The 14987-nt window shown below is 41.0% G+C and overlaps 1 protein-coding gene and 1 long non-coding RNA gene across 4 annotated transcripts in view; both read left to right on the top strand.

Moving 5' to 3' along the window:
- LOC147230333 (protein argonaute-3) overlaps window positions 1-2920 on the top strand; it is a 30411-nt gene extending 27491 nt beyond the window's left edge. For all 3 annotated transcript variants that reach the window (XM_086153663.1, XM_086153662.1, XM_086153664.1), the window contains exons 16-19: window positions 137-271; window positions 700-801; window positions 1312-1511; window positions 2617-2920. In XM_086153663.1, coding sequence (XP_086009789.1) covers window positions 137-271; window positions 700-801; window positions 1312-1511; window positions 2617-2725 — 546 coding nt within the window. In that variant the 3' untranslated portion in view covers window positions 2726-2920. The remainder of the gene's footprint in view (window positions 1-136; window positions 272-699; window positions 802-1311; window positions 1512-2616) is intronic.
- Window positions 2921-4576: 1656 nt separating this feature from the next.
- Window positions 4577-11015, top strand: LOC147230332 (uncharacterized). The gene is made up of 2 exons (XR_015106688.1): window positions 4577-5752; window positions 5867-11015. It is a non-coding gene; the product is annotated as an uncharacterized LOC147230332 (long non-coding RNA).
- The last annotated feature ends 3972 nt before the right edge of the window (window positions 11016-14987 follow it).

Here is a 14987-nt window from a genome sequence, read left to right as displayed (position 1 = left end):
ACTTTCCCTCTGTGATTAAGAGGCGGTTTATGGGATCAACTATGTTGCCAAAAGCAGGAGATACTTTCAAATACAAGCTATGTAAGGAGTTCATCAGAAACACTTCACTAAGTATTGCTCTATTGTTTGTCTCCAGGTGCTGTATTATGAGCTGCTGGCCATCCGAGAGGCCTGCATCAGCCTGGAGAAGGAGTACCAGCCGGGCATCACTTACATTGTCGTGCAGAAACGCCATCACACTCGCCTCTTCTGTGCCGATCGCAATGAAAGAGTAAGTCCACAGCCATGCAGAAATAGACACACATTCACTGCATTTGTTTTTGGGTGCTTTGTAAGATTTTTATCCATGTTGATATTCATACTCCCTGCAAGAATTTTCAGTCCTCATAATGAGCCTCCCTATAATAATCTTTGTTGTCAGAGGGACTGTTCATCCTTCTAACTGTTTTTAATCACATTCAATTAAAGCATCAGGGCCCAATCGGTTGACTGGTAGGCATTTGGTAAACCTTTGCTTCAAGTCAGTCCGTCAACCAGTTCCATTTTTGGCAATTAGAATTTTTTGCTTCCTGACTTAATTTAATGCTTTGAAAGCTTTCAACGTCCTGCTTTGCGTCATTTATGGCAGAAAAGCAGCACAGATGAGAATGAGAGGGGATTATCTTTGATTTACCGACCTCCGTTCACTTTGTTTGCCAGGTTGGACGTAGTGGAAACATTCCTGCTGGTACGACGGTGGATACAGACATCACACATCCTTACGAGTTTGACTTTTACCTCTGCAGTCACGCTGGAATACAGGTCTGGCCAACCTTTGCCGGCCTTTTATATGAATGGATCGAAATTCTATGCTTGTGAATCAATTATACCTGTTTAACTGCTGAGATATTACTGTCAGACTGAACAATATGCAGTAAACTGTCTTCGATAAACTGTTTTCATCAAACAATGTTTCAATCAACAGGACCTGTTTATCAGAGCATTGTTTTTCATAATGAATTATTACTGCTGTGTGTGTGTGTGTGTGTGTGTGTGTGTGTGTGTGTGTGTGTGTGTGTGTGTGTGTGTGTGTGTGTGTGTGTGTGTGTGTGTGTGTGTGTGTGTGTGTGTGTGTGTGTGTGTGTGTGTGTGTGTGTGTGTGTGTGTGTGTGTGTGTGTGTGTGTGTGTGTGTGTGTGTGTGTGTGTGTGTGTGTGTGATATGGCAAGTACCCAAATTCCTATCAGCTATCTTGAAACAACCTGTGTATTTAGTCAAGAATCAATTATCTCAATGAAATTACAATAATAATGAGTTGCTTTCCTCCCCTCAGGGCACCAGTCGGCCCTCCCACTACCATGTGCTGTGGGACGATAATTGTTTCACCGCGGACGAGTTCCAGCTGCTTACCTACCAGTTGTGCCACACCTATGTGCGCTGCACCCGCTCGGTCTCCATCCCTGCGCCAGCCTACTACGCCCACTTGGTGGCCTTCCGCGCCCGCTACCATCTGGTGGACAAAGAGCATGACAGGTAAGGAAGGTTTTTCTTTATTATTGGGAACTAGTACTTATGACATCAGTATAATTAGAACCTTGACTTACGAGTTTTCCGAATAGTGTGCCATTTCATGGCTGATTTATTTATTTATCTATTTAAATTATCTTTTTTCTTTTTAATTATTATTATCTATTTATTTTTATGCGGGCTGGATAATGTTCGACACCAACATGGCTGCTGCTCTCCATGAGGTGGCGTTCAAAAAAAGTCTGATGCACTGCCCACCACTAGATAGCCCAGTGAAAATCATAAAAAAAAACATGAGCGAGGTATTTGTGTTGTCGACTCGGCTATGAAGAGGTCAAGTTGTCATTGGTGAATACCCTGATTGAGAGCATCATCTATGAGAAGGCAGGAGACAAGCCAGTCGGGAATGGTTTGTTAATTTTAAAAAGAGGACTGGCATTCACTCTTTTGCTGAATTAAGTTTAGTGATAAAGCCTACCATAATGTGCATGTTAAATTTGGCAATACATTGTAGCATTGTGTAGCGACCCCACTTAAGTTAAGTGATTGAGCCAAAAATGAAAAACTTTTGTCTAATCTTCAAGGTAAATACACTTGATATTACACATTTATTTCTTATATTCTCTTTCGTTACACATTATTTCTTGTTATACATTATTTTTCATTTCTTAAGTATATAACAGAAACTGGGGCTGTAATGGATTAATAGCATTTAGATAAATGGAAAATTGGGTACATTGAATTTGATATACAAGCAAACTGAACTACAAGCCTGGTCACGGAACGAATAAAACTCGTAAGTCAAGTTATTACTTTATTACAATGGCTTATTCCTCAAAAGGCCTACACAAACAACTTTTAGGAAGCTTGTTCAGCATTAAATTATGATCGCAGTGCATCTGTTTGATCCAGTGGCCAAACTAACCGGAAAATTTTGGCAAATTGATAAATCGGTCAGGCCATATATCCAAGGAGAAAATCTGCATCAAATATTACTCTCCTTTGTACTGGCATGTTGGGTTGGGAGCCTACAGAGCAGAGAGAACAAGTGACTGCAGCCCGTTGTACTTCCATATGTGTATCTTCATGGCCGCTGCTGTCTACCCTGCAGTGCTGAGGGCAGCCATGTGTCCGGTCAGAGTAACGGTCGGGACCCCCAGGCGCTGGCGAAAGCTGTTCAGATCCACCATGACACCCTGAGGACCATGTACTTCGCCTGAGCTACGACCGACTCTCCCCGATATTCCCCCTCCACTCTCTCCCCCCACCCTGACTCACATTAACTCACACAGACACAGCCATGCACGCCCGGCTTGCCCATGAAAAAGTCATCAGAAGTGCAAGCCCCCCCCCCCATACACACACACACACACACACACACACACACACACACACACACACACACACACATACACCTTGTCAATCCGGACCTGACACTGTGCAGAGGAAAGGAAGGAGGGGAGGAGACCCCCCCCACACTGGACTGAGGATGCAAACGCTGCTTTAAAAAAAAAACAAGAGAAACTCAGCACTGTTATGCAATATTAAACCAGCCAATTCCTTTTCTCTCCACCCTCATCAGGCTCCCTTTCTGTTGCCCCGCTTATGTTCTACCCCTGTGGCCCAGGAGGGTGTTTCTCTGTTAGTATTTCCTTCCAAGTTTCTCTTCTTTTTGTCTACTAATCTGCTCCTCTGCCCCTCATCTACAGTACCTCAAGTCAGTTCGAGCAGCAGCACTTTTACATTCTCTGTTTTATTTTGATACTCCCCAAGTCAGACACGGGGAGTCCATTGAGGGAGGGTCAGTTTCTGGAGCTGTCAAGTGGTATTTGATTTCATTCATTTAATTTTAATCTAACTATGATCATTGTCTCTCAGGCCCTTCTAATTGTCACGATTTTCCTCTGTTTCCTCTCCTTTAGTGTGAAATAACCTTACCATGTAATGAAGAACTTGTTGTTTTTAGCACACTGCCACCCTGTGGCTACGAGGTGTAAATGTCCCCCCCTATTGTCACTAATAGGTGACGCCTTGGAGGTTTCAGATCACTTTTATGTATCTCAAGGCGTCAACTATTCTCTATAAACCGGGGGCACAGTTCATATTGGCAGATATATCCAATTGCAACTATCTTTGGATTTTATTTTAACACTGTTATTTAATTCTGGATGTTATTTTTCTTCCACATTATGTGAAGCGTTTTATGATTCTAAGGTTTGTGTTTTTTTTAAGGTAATTTCTTTTCAATCATGGTGTTTGTCATAGTCTTCTCAGTGCTTTATCTCACGTCTTTCCTCCCCCCGAGTATGAGATGGCAGTTTAAATGTCGATCTTGTCAATGGTTTTGTCGGGTGCAATAATCAGGAGAACGAATGGAAAAGAGGTTTTGAGACCTGAATCGATTCAGAACGACGGTTTTATTTGCGAGTGTCCTTGAAAGCAGAAAACGGTTGCCAGTTGTGTGGCATTTTTATGTTGTTTTCCTCTCAATGATTATTGATCTGCATGTTTCATGGGCTCACCCCATGGGTTCGCTGTCGGGCAAAATCGGTGCATTTTTGACAATTTCCGCTAGCTTACTTGAACAGGACCTCTGTGCTTTGAGAATACTTGCTCATCAATGTGCATACATTCAGAATTCCTGATCATTAGGTTGCTAATGATGCTGATTATCTAAATTCCCAAGACTTACCTATTTCGGAGGAAAGCAAATGCAGCAAAGCGGTGTATAAAGGCCATAAAGAGGATTAATTTAAGTGCCTGGTGGATGTTAAGAATTAAATTGTTGAAAGGTGCATAGCTCATTATTGGAATCCTAACTGAGGGGATGATAATTAAAATGCATTATTCAGCAAACTGTTGAAAGCAAGAAAGTTTCACCCAATGCCTCTTTTTCCTCTCAACTGTCTGACTTTTCTACGCATCATTCAAGTTGTGCCGAGATTAGGGTCTTTTCAAGGGTCTCTTGCTTAATCTTCACCAGACATGGATTCTGCTGCTACAGTGTGTTTTTACCTAACGGGCCAGGTCGATGGGCATTGGGGGGGGTGGGTGGGATCAGCCGAATCGCAAAGAAACTTTTCAAAATGAGCTTGTTAAGTTTCAGACTGGGCTCAACTTCTGTCCAGCCAAAAAAAGTCAAAAGTTGAACTGGCTACAGAATAAAAGCAGAGTCGGGGGGACTGCCAATATTTCTGTCAGCTGTCTTTCTCTGCTAGTACAATGAAGTGCATTTGTGGATGGTGGATTGCCACTCTTCATCTGAAGCTCTGTGTGCGAGTCTTTGCATGCGTGCGCGTGGGTGGGGAGGTGTGTGTTTTTAAAAGTAATCTGCACTAAATAAAAAGAAGAAGCATGTGTTTCCGAAAGAAAACACGAGCGCGGTGCTACTATACCTGACTTAGAATCTGACGCTGAACGTCTCTGAGATTGTACGGGGTTAGAAAAAGAAAACAAACCTCTTTCACAGGGGGGATGTGGGAAGGTGCACCCCCCCTGCTTTGGTCAGGATTAAGGATTTCACTGGGTAGTTGTGGTCACCTTTGAGAACCTGTAAAACGGTACAGTGGCAGATGTCTGAAGGCAGGCGTCCTTCCGGTGGGGAAGCTAGTGTGGTTTGAGCCTTCGTGATTTCACTAGTGTCTGAAAGCCTTTTTAGAAAAAGAAAAAAAAAAAAGCCAGATCAAAAGTATATTTGTACATTTTAAATTATGTAATGCACACCACTTATTTTTGCTAACAGATAAAAAAAGATGTAGTCTAATTATTAATCTTAGTCAGAAATGTATCATGATATTGGAAAAAATATTGCAATAGACTGTTGACTTGTTCACCTGTGTCACTGTAAAGTAAAGTGTGTGTGTGTGAACAGTGGTGGGGTTGTTGAAACTAGTGATGTGTGTTTGGACTGTCATACTGTTATTGATGGGAACGTGGACTTAAAAACACCCTGTCGCTTCATTGTTTGGAGAAAAAAAAATCTGCAATATGTTTATGTTTTTCTTTTTTTTTTTAGATGTTTATATTGTCCGGGAATTTCCGAGAGGAAAATATTACATACCGCATATTAACACCGAAAGCTTTGTAACTGTTGGACATTATATCCCTATTCATATGACATACAGTAGATTAGAAGTACAGTCCAAGGATTTATCAGGCAGTTACTGCTTTTGAATGTTCTTGGTTTTTGTCCAACTGGTGCTGATGCCCTGCTCCTTATCCACAGTTCAGAGAGTGAAAAGGAACAGGTGAGTGGTTCTGAATGAGGTTTTGACCTGTTTACGGACCCATGTGATCAAAGAATAACAAAATTAGTAGCTATAGTTCTTTTTTAAGTGTTTTTTTTTTTCTTTGTCATTCAGGAGCCCCTAGTATGATATATTCTGGATTGCAGCCTTGCTGGCGTCATCCGCTCCCAGACAGAGATGGCCTTCTTTTTAGCCTGCAATGTGACAGAACCTGTAATCTTACTGTTTTTCCTATAAAGTTACTCCCTGTGACAACCCTTAACCTTGAGTCTTATCTACTCCATGGTGCAAAATAGAACATATAATAATTTCCAGTCAAATGTTCATGGGTATAAGGGTGGAGGACAAATTGAGTGAGACGAATGTTTATTCAATTAAAAAAAAAATATTAACTGAGAAATTAGTAAGAAAGGGACCCAAATATATTTCAAAATGAGACATTTCTAAAAAAAAAAATAGATTAAAATGCCAGGTAAAAGGGCATAAATTGTCTTATATTTTACTTTTAGAAACACTTTTGCGATGGGAAATAACTATAGCCGAAAATAGTCTTGAAAATGATATTAATTAAACAAACTGCAAGCTTGCTGGATTTTTTTTGTTCTCTTTTGAATGACCAGCTACAAAATGCATATTTTTATTTGATAGAATTCTTTTCCCCCAACAAAGCCCCAAATTCTTGAACTTCAAACTGGTCGGGTGACCTCAGAGGGATTATGGGATAAGGCTCGGGTCTGGCAGCCTCTCTGATTTAATCTGAAAGAGCGAGATAGAGTGCAGTGCGAGGCTTCCAAGGATGATGTTGGAACAATCTGGAGGTGATGAGTCAGAATTAGACTCCTGTTGTAACTCACCATATCCGCCATCTAATGGATGTTGAGTGTACTTGGAAACTCAGGCTGGAGAGCCGTCACTCTGCCCGGCATTGTGTTTTTTTTTTTCCTAGTTTCCATCTGAATTGTTTTTGGCTCTGCTTTAGCAAGCGCAAGCAAGCAGACGGGTGACCTAACATGCTTGAACCACTGCGGCCCAATGGAAGTCAAAGCCGGACAGGTCACTGAGCACAGCTTTCCTTGTACCACATCTGTGTTAAAATGGCGGACTAACAACCTTGTTTGTCCTCCCAGTTCTATTAAAAGGGACTTTATGGGAGGTGCATGGACTAAAGTGGTAAACAGCCATCAGCCATGGCTGATATGATCGCCAGCAATATAGACATCATTTGTCGGAGGTGAAGAATAAATATTTTACCCATAAAACAAACAACTGAAGAAAAACAGCCAGATTCCTGTGAGAGGTCATTGTGTCCCTTTTATGGAAGTGAAGGCATTTCCCTTTTCAAGTCACAATTTGATATCCCTTGCTCTGGAATGGCAGTGAAAAGTAGCAACAGAGCGAGAAAAGTCCATAGAAAGTGCCTTTGCCTCTTGATTCTCCTTTTCAAGAACCCCGTGGATAGAGGAGAGTCTGATTCAAACTCCACTGTTTCTTTTTGTAGAGATGGCAATGCAAACTCGTATTTCTTGTATTTAGACTATTGCATTCAGTGTCTTGGACCAATGGCGTTGTCGGTACAGTGGAATGTGTATGTGGACAGGTGGGTAGGTGAGTTGGCATTTTGGGGGGAGGTGGGTGTGGGGGTTCAGGGGTGACACTATAGTGCAGTGTGACACAGCCCATGAATGACAAACATAGCACAGCACTTTAGCGACAGCCACTCCAAGCTTTCTGTATCTGTCCCTACGGTACACCCCCCTCCAGCCCCCCCGCCCTCTCAAATGGAGGGAGGGCAGGGGCTCGTAATCAGGAGACGAAGGGATGTGTTTTACCAAACCCAGCAGTACGCCTTTGAAAGTGTGCCTCATGGTCTTGCGATGCTGTTGTCCGCGCCGGTGAGTCAATCTGTCCCATGTCCCCCCCCAATGTTTGTGACAGCTGGAGTTGGGTGAACTCAGTTGCACCTCCTGGATATTGTGAAAGTCCAAAAATGGTTGTAATCCTGCACTAAGGAATCAAGGTTTTATTCTTGAAGGGCATTTTTTTTTTTTCTTAAACTTAAGAAAGTCAACCAAAGTTGGATCTTAAAAAGTCTTGTGAAGTAGAAAGAGATAATATTGCTTGTTCTTCAGTTTCCTTTAAACATTAAGCAGGTACCCAGGTTTCTAGAGCCCGACCGATTGTGCATTTGTTGAGCCAAGTAAAACACAAATATTGATGGATAAGCAGACATCTGAGCCACTTTCTAAGAGTTGTCATAGTGGAGTTAATCCGTCATATGGTTCTGCTAGTTAGAGTCTGAAATTTTGACTTTGAATGGAATATGACTTGGACCAATTCCAATAGTGTTGCCATCAATTTTAACCTGTCACTCTGCTCTTGTACCAGTTAGCTGCTCTTGATTTCTGTCGATCCTCGAGAAGAGCTGTTGTTAAGTCACAGTTGATCTTACAAGCATCAGAGCTGAAAGTTGTGAAAACAAAAACTTGCACAACCTGCATCTAACCAGATTTCAACATGTAAACTATGGAGGATCAGTTTCTTCCTTGGAAAACAACAGTCGTTTTTAAAGTATTCATGTCACTCCTCTCTTCCTGGTATTGACGTCCCATGACACGCAGATGCTGCTGGCTCATGCGTCGGTCGGTTCATAGAAACTGGAGAATGGAACCAGTGTCAGTATCCCCTTCCCCCCGCAGATGCCTAGCCTTTGTAGCAGCCCGCGGCATTCATTCATCCTCGTGCCCTGCCATGTCTCGTCTCCGTCGCAGGGACTGTCAGCCTGGCTTTAGCCAGTAGGATGTTGACTGAGAATCCCAAGGGTGGTCTGTAGTTGTGGCGGTACCTTCAGTCCAGGAGGTGAACTCTCTCAATGACAAGAGATCTCAAAAACACAGCACCTCACTTACCTAGGTATGCTGCATATGTAATACTACATGAAAGAAAACTGCAAATGGCTTTTATTATGACATATAATGCTTGAGTAATGCCTGATTGCGATATTCTTATACAGTAACTATTTTAGAGTCAAACACGAGTATAACTGTAAAAAAAAATCCTGTTTTGTCTTAACACTTATCTGATTTTGAGAAATTGTTCTTGAGCCGACTTTATTTTGTTGTTCTATTTAAATGTTGTTTTTTGAATATATATTTCATATATATGCATATATATGATATATATAAAAGAAATATATATATTTGAAATATATATACGGAATATTTTATGGCATATTTATTGAGTGTGTTTAAGTGGCTGGAGTTGCCGCATCCTATTGCAGCATGGTGGGGGCGGAGCCAGGAGAATGGCACTTAGTCCTTCCTCCTCCTCTTCCTCCATATGGACGCCTTATTCTCTTACATGCAAGCACAACAATGTTGAGGGGGCTGGGGGGGAAGAGGCGGGTTGAACTCCCCCATCTACTCCTCAATAGTTACCCCACTCCTTTTTTCTCTCTATGTTAAATTGTTTTGTTTTGAACCACCTGAGGCCAAACGCTGCCCCCCCCAACTCCCCGCCCCGTTCCCTACGTTGCAGCTCATCTCTGAGGAAGTGAACCGTTTTGTGAGCCACACTGACTTTTGAGTGAATAGCCTTTTTATTTTTATTTTTTTATTTTTATCCCAAGCTGCTAATGTATTTTTTCCCCCAAGCCAGTAAAGTGCAGGTGGGAACGCTAAGGAGAAAACACAGTGGGGGTGGGGGGGGTCTTTATCAGAAAGGTAGATTTACTGCAGTAAATTTTTCAGCATCGCCTTTACAGCTTTTTCTCTCAAAGGTCAACGTCTCTTCTCGTGCCACAGCATTTCAGAGCAGGATACCCGTTTCATTCCGCACCCACAGGCACGACTCAGCCTTATGTGTTTAACGGCCATCAGATTTATCGGTGACTGCCTTGTTTTTAGAAAAAAAAAAAAAAAACAAGCCTTACGGACTCTAGCTGATTCATCATCTCTCGTGAACCACTGACCTTTTCTACGTGACTCAAACCCCGGTGTACGAATGGATGGACGATCACTACAAAAAGGTTGCTCCGTCCGTTTTGTGTGCCGACGTCAGGGCAGAAGCCAGGCCGAGGTCAAGCAGCATTTGGACTCTGTTCTTGGTGTTTGTTCTGGCAGACTCCAATGACATGGTCTGGATGACCTAAAATAGAGCTGGGCAATAAACCAATCTGTCTGTCCTCCTCCTGTAACATCATGTCTGATTGTGTATTATTTTACCCGTCTCCATCCAGATAGGTAAAATATCCATCATTTTTGTCAACGGTTATTTATTTATTTATGTTCTGGGGGCTTAGCAGTGACTATTAGTAAGACATTTTTGCACAAACATCCATAAAAGAAATTATCTGTGAGAAAATGTCAGAAGATTAACTTGGAATTCGCTAGTAATTTAGAAAATCAATAAAAGACTACAAGCGGAATATGAGAAAATTACTCCGTATCAAAAACAATACTTTAAAATGGTTCTTATTTGAAAAACATTTAAAAAATAATTGGTTTTATCTGAAACAGTTTCCTTTCTTAAGCTGCTATATACAAAACATCCAGATATGATTGTATTCCACATTGCCAATTATACTGTTGTGGAATCCCATAGAACAGCTGGTTTAAACGCTGCTTGACTTGGCCTTCGGTAGCCAGCAGGGGGCGCTGGAGGACCGAGACCTGTGCCTGGATAGTGAAGCACGGACGAATCGCTGTCACTTTATTTCTGTCGGTTGTCCTTCACCTATATGGAGGACCAGAGACATGGTTGATCGGTGCTTTGTAGTTGCAGTTCAAGTACAGATCTGCCATTAGACAAAAAGAAAATATTGGCTTTGACAAATCAAGGACTAAACCTCAAGGTGATTTGGACGGTAACCAGCCTTCGTCATTCCAGTCAACTCTTCTGACTGACAGCAGAAGAGAAGACCCCCCCCCCCCCCAAAAAAAAAAAAACTGCGGCTCCAGAGGTGGATATTTGATCACGGCCAAGGATTCAAACTTTTCCTCTCTGCTTGACGTTTTGTAGCATCACTCTGGTGTCGGGCACCATCAAACAGGCGCGTGGAAACACCGAAAAGTGACCCACCACCACCGCACCACCCATGTCTCAGTCTCTGTGCATTGCAAAGGCTCTGTCGTACCAACAGCTCAATTCCTTTCACCTCTGTGTCCTTTCTTTTGTAACTCTTATCGGTTGTTGCCTTTTTAGTGTTGCTTTGCTCCAGTTTGAAGTGTATGTTGGACTAATACTTGCAATAAAATGCTTTGCTTTACCTTGGTAAGATGTCATACATGTATGAAGATCAGGCCTTCTATTCATCTCCAGGGTGGTATTGATCAGGGTATAACTGATATAGGACTTTTAGACAATTTGGTGGATAAGAAAAACTATATTTGCTGATATTTTTCAACCTATGCAGCACATAATTAATATCAGCAATATTAAAAGTATCATTAGTGCAATTAGTCATGTAAATAGATATTGATACTTTAGCAACTTTATATTTAATGCAACTACTTGGTCCTGCCTATCTAACCTCAAAATGAAGTGTGTTAATATCCAGCTATTCACCTCAAAGCTGCACAACTTTAGAAAAAAAAAAGTCTTTGGAGGCCACCATTCAGACATTTGAAAAATATGTGCTAAAAATGTAAAAAGGGGCAGCACGGTGGTGCAGTGGTTTGCGCTTCCGCCTCACAGCACGAAGCACCCTGGATGGATTCTGACAAGGGGACCTTTCTGTGTGGAGTTTACATGTTCTCCCTCTGTCTGCATGGGTTTCCCCCCGGGTTCTCAACTTTCCTACCACAGTCCAAAACATGCTGCAGGTTAATTGGGAAAATATTGGGAAAATGAGTGAGTTAGTGAATGGTTGTTTGTTTACGGTGTGGCCCTGCGATTGAGTGCAGAAGATGTATGAATGGATGAAAAACTTAAAAACTTATAAAAAAAAACAACACTATCAATGTCGGCTATTTGCAACTAAAGGAAAAGACTTATCAGATGTAAGATAAGAAACTTCATTGATCCCCATAGGTGAAATTCTTTTGTCACAGCAAGAGTAACAGTGATAGTGTCAAAAATAAATATGAATATAAATAGAGACACAGAAAACAGAAGATAGCAAAGGCATCCATGGATAAATAGACAGCAAGGGGAACACATCAGCAACACTGTCATGGATAAGAACAGAATGGAACAGTAAGGGTGAAAAACAGACAACCAAAACTAAATGACAATATAAATAGAGTGACAATGAATAAAGTAAATAAACAAAAATAAGCAGGATTTTTGCAGGCTGGGACCAACAAGGATAAAAAAAAGACAGCAGTGTGTGTGTGTGAGAAGTAAAGCATGCTACATTCCCTGTAGACGTGCTGGTTGTCGATGAGGGTTGCCAGTTCGTCATATTTGTCGGCAAGTGACCTCACTTTCCCCATGATGGCCGAGGGCAGGAAGGGCTCGCGTCTCCTGTCTCTCTCGGTCCGCTCTCTCACCTTCGTGCCGGCTTTCCTCCCCCAGCGGGTGCTCCACCATCGCTCCTCTGGGATGCACGCAGCTTGGGGTTCGGCACCTTTTCTCAGTTGGAGAAGTTCCTCCCAGGTGTATTTTATAATTTTCCTTAGCTTTGGTCGAGGGAACATTGTGACAAATAACACACTGCACCGGAGAAACGTTATATAGTCTCACCTGCGTAAGAAGAGTGGACAGGTAGATAATAAGTCAAGTAAGTAAAGAGATAGAGGTTAAGATAGTAGGAGCTGCTGTGACAGGCTTCCATCTTCCAGCGCCACCTTGAAAATAAATGAATAAATATTGATCAAAATTGATAAAAGACACTAGTTTTATGCAAGGTCCCCTGACAAGGTTGTTCTTTTGTCCCATCTCGGATTTTACTTGGGTTCCTAATCGAGTAAGTAGTGCTTGTTTCAATTTCAAAATGTCACTTATTTATACTGTTCTACAATTGTCTTGCATGATAAACTATCCTGGTGAAGATTACATTGAAAAAAACCTTGACGGCAACATAAACTGAATACATTTAATGTGCCAGAAAAATTGAAACGGATCATCTCCAGGGATTGGTTTTGTTTACTTACCACATTATTTAGTGGTGAAAGAACCCTCAAGGAGGGTCTCCATCAAGGAGACCCTGACTCGGGTCAAACTTGAGGAACACAACTGAACCTTGCGGGGATTCGTGTCTGCTGAGAATTGATCCGCATTTACTCAGTGGCTCATTTAGCACTTTCGCTTTCATATAGTCACAAAGATACTTAATAACCAACTATTAAGACATTAAGTTCTTCCATTGGCCTAATGGCTGTTCTTATCTTGATTTTTCAAGTCATAAACTACAAAATGAATTTCACCTTTGGCTTTATCTACACTCCTCTTGTCTCATGTAGTTCCACTATCAAGCAGCAGAGGAAGGCATTTCCCACCAAAACATGCACTCCTTCACTCTGTGGGCTGCAGATGATTGACAGGAGAGATCCCTTCAAACTGTGGCCTCAAAGCAAAATGAAGAGAGGTTTTTTTTTTTTTTTTTTTTTTTTGCTGAAATCCATCAGATTGTGAATTATTTGATACCCCACTGCATTATTTGCTGACATTTAATTTTCATTTCTCTAATGTAGTAGATTTAAATCAGGTTTTTGAGATTATTTACTGATATTTTTAAATTGCTGTTTTTAATTCATGTAATAGTAGTAGTATTATAAAGTAGCTCTTAGATTCTGGTATCGGCTAAAACTAGGTAGAAAAAAGGTGGATTTATAGCTCCTTTTTAAAAAGAGTTTAAGTAAAGTTGATTTCCTGCAATTTTTACCCCTGTAATTTATTTTTCTGTCAGGGAATAATGTTGTTATTTTCAGATGAAATTCAATGGCTGTATCAAACACATTTGGAATTGTTTTTTATTTGAGGTGATGAGGCAGTGATGGGTTTTCTGTAACATCCTAGTCATTTTCAGATCATCATTATTCAGCTCTTTGGGTGTTCTTCCTACATATTTTGGCAGTTATCTGTAGATATTTAACTGAATTTACGCATTTTAAATGAACATATTCATCAATGTAAAAGAGAGTTCACTTTTTTGTTTGTTCAGTCGGGATTTCCTGCATTTTTTATCCGTCATCTTCTCCATCCTTACAGACCCTCACTCCCATCATATTCATTGGTCAAATTTTGTCTTAAAACTTTAATCTAATGCTGAGATTATGATTAGTATCGCTTCTAACTGCATTAATGTGCCAGACCATCCGCAACTCCTTTGTCAGGCCTTTACAGGTCCTTATCTGTGAACACGAGTATGTACAGAATAATTCTACCAAGGAAACGTTGCAGTGGAGTGGCGCCGCTGGAACCAACGGGGAGGCAGTTAATAATTAGGGTCAGCAGGGGGGAAACGTGTTTTTCATGGATGTGACATGGATCGATGCTCCACTTGTTCCGGCCCGCAATGACAACACAATACGACTGACAAACACGAGCCGAATGTTGTACATGTGAGACGCGAGACACAAAAGATGATGTCACCCTTCTTATCAAAGACAAGGAAAGGAAAAAAAAACATCGGATGAACAGCAATTTTATTTCCTAATAGTTAAAACTACATGAAAATAAGCTCGAAACTAAGCTTTATTTAGAAATGTCTTTAAAATTGTTGGAAAAGAAGCCAGGAGGTTCACAAATACTGCACAAAAATAGCTTATCAGAGATTTTATTTCTACATGCCCTGCAAAAGAAGGAGGGAGTTCCCTGTCTGTTGAACTTCTTTCCACAAACACCCATATAAAAAAATGTTTTCATTTACAACCAAACTGAAAAATCACCTGGAGATTGATACCAAATATCTGGAGAATGAACCGGAAATGACATTACTGGTATAGCTGCATCTCAGCAAACAATTATGCAACATGAATTCAATAAGAAATATAAAAGGTTCTTTTACTACAAATATGTGGTGCAGGCTAAATATACTGCTCAAAAAAATAAAGGGAACACTTGAACAACACAATGGAACTCCAAGTCAATCACACTTCTGTGGAATCATAGTGTCCACTCAGGAGGCAACAGAGATTCATTTTGACTTGTTTTAAGGACATTACATCAAAGTTGGATCAGCCTGGAGTGTGTTTTTACTCTTTAATTTTGAGTGTGATTCCTAATCCAGACCTCCATGGGTTAATACATTTGATTTCCATTGATCATTTTTGTGTGATTTTGTTGTCAGCACATT

Source organism: Fistularia commersonii, chromosome 10, assembly GCF_037954325.1.
Source record: "Fistularia commersonii isolate RoL2024-O1a breed Wild chromosome 10, RoL_Fcom_v1.0, whole genome shotgun sequence".
In the NCBI taxonomy this organism is placed as follows: domain Eukaryota; kingdom Metazoa; phylum Chordata; class Actinopteri; order Syngnathiformes; family Fistulariidae; genus Fistularia; species Fistularia commersonii.
This window is presented reverse-complemented; position numbering and strand designations above follow the sequence as displayed.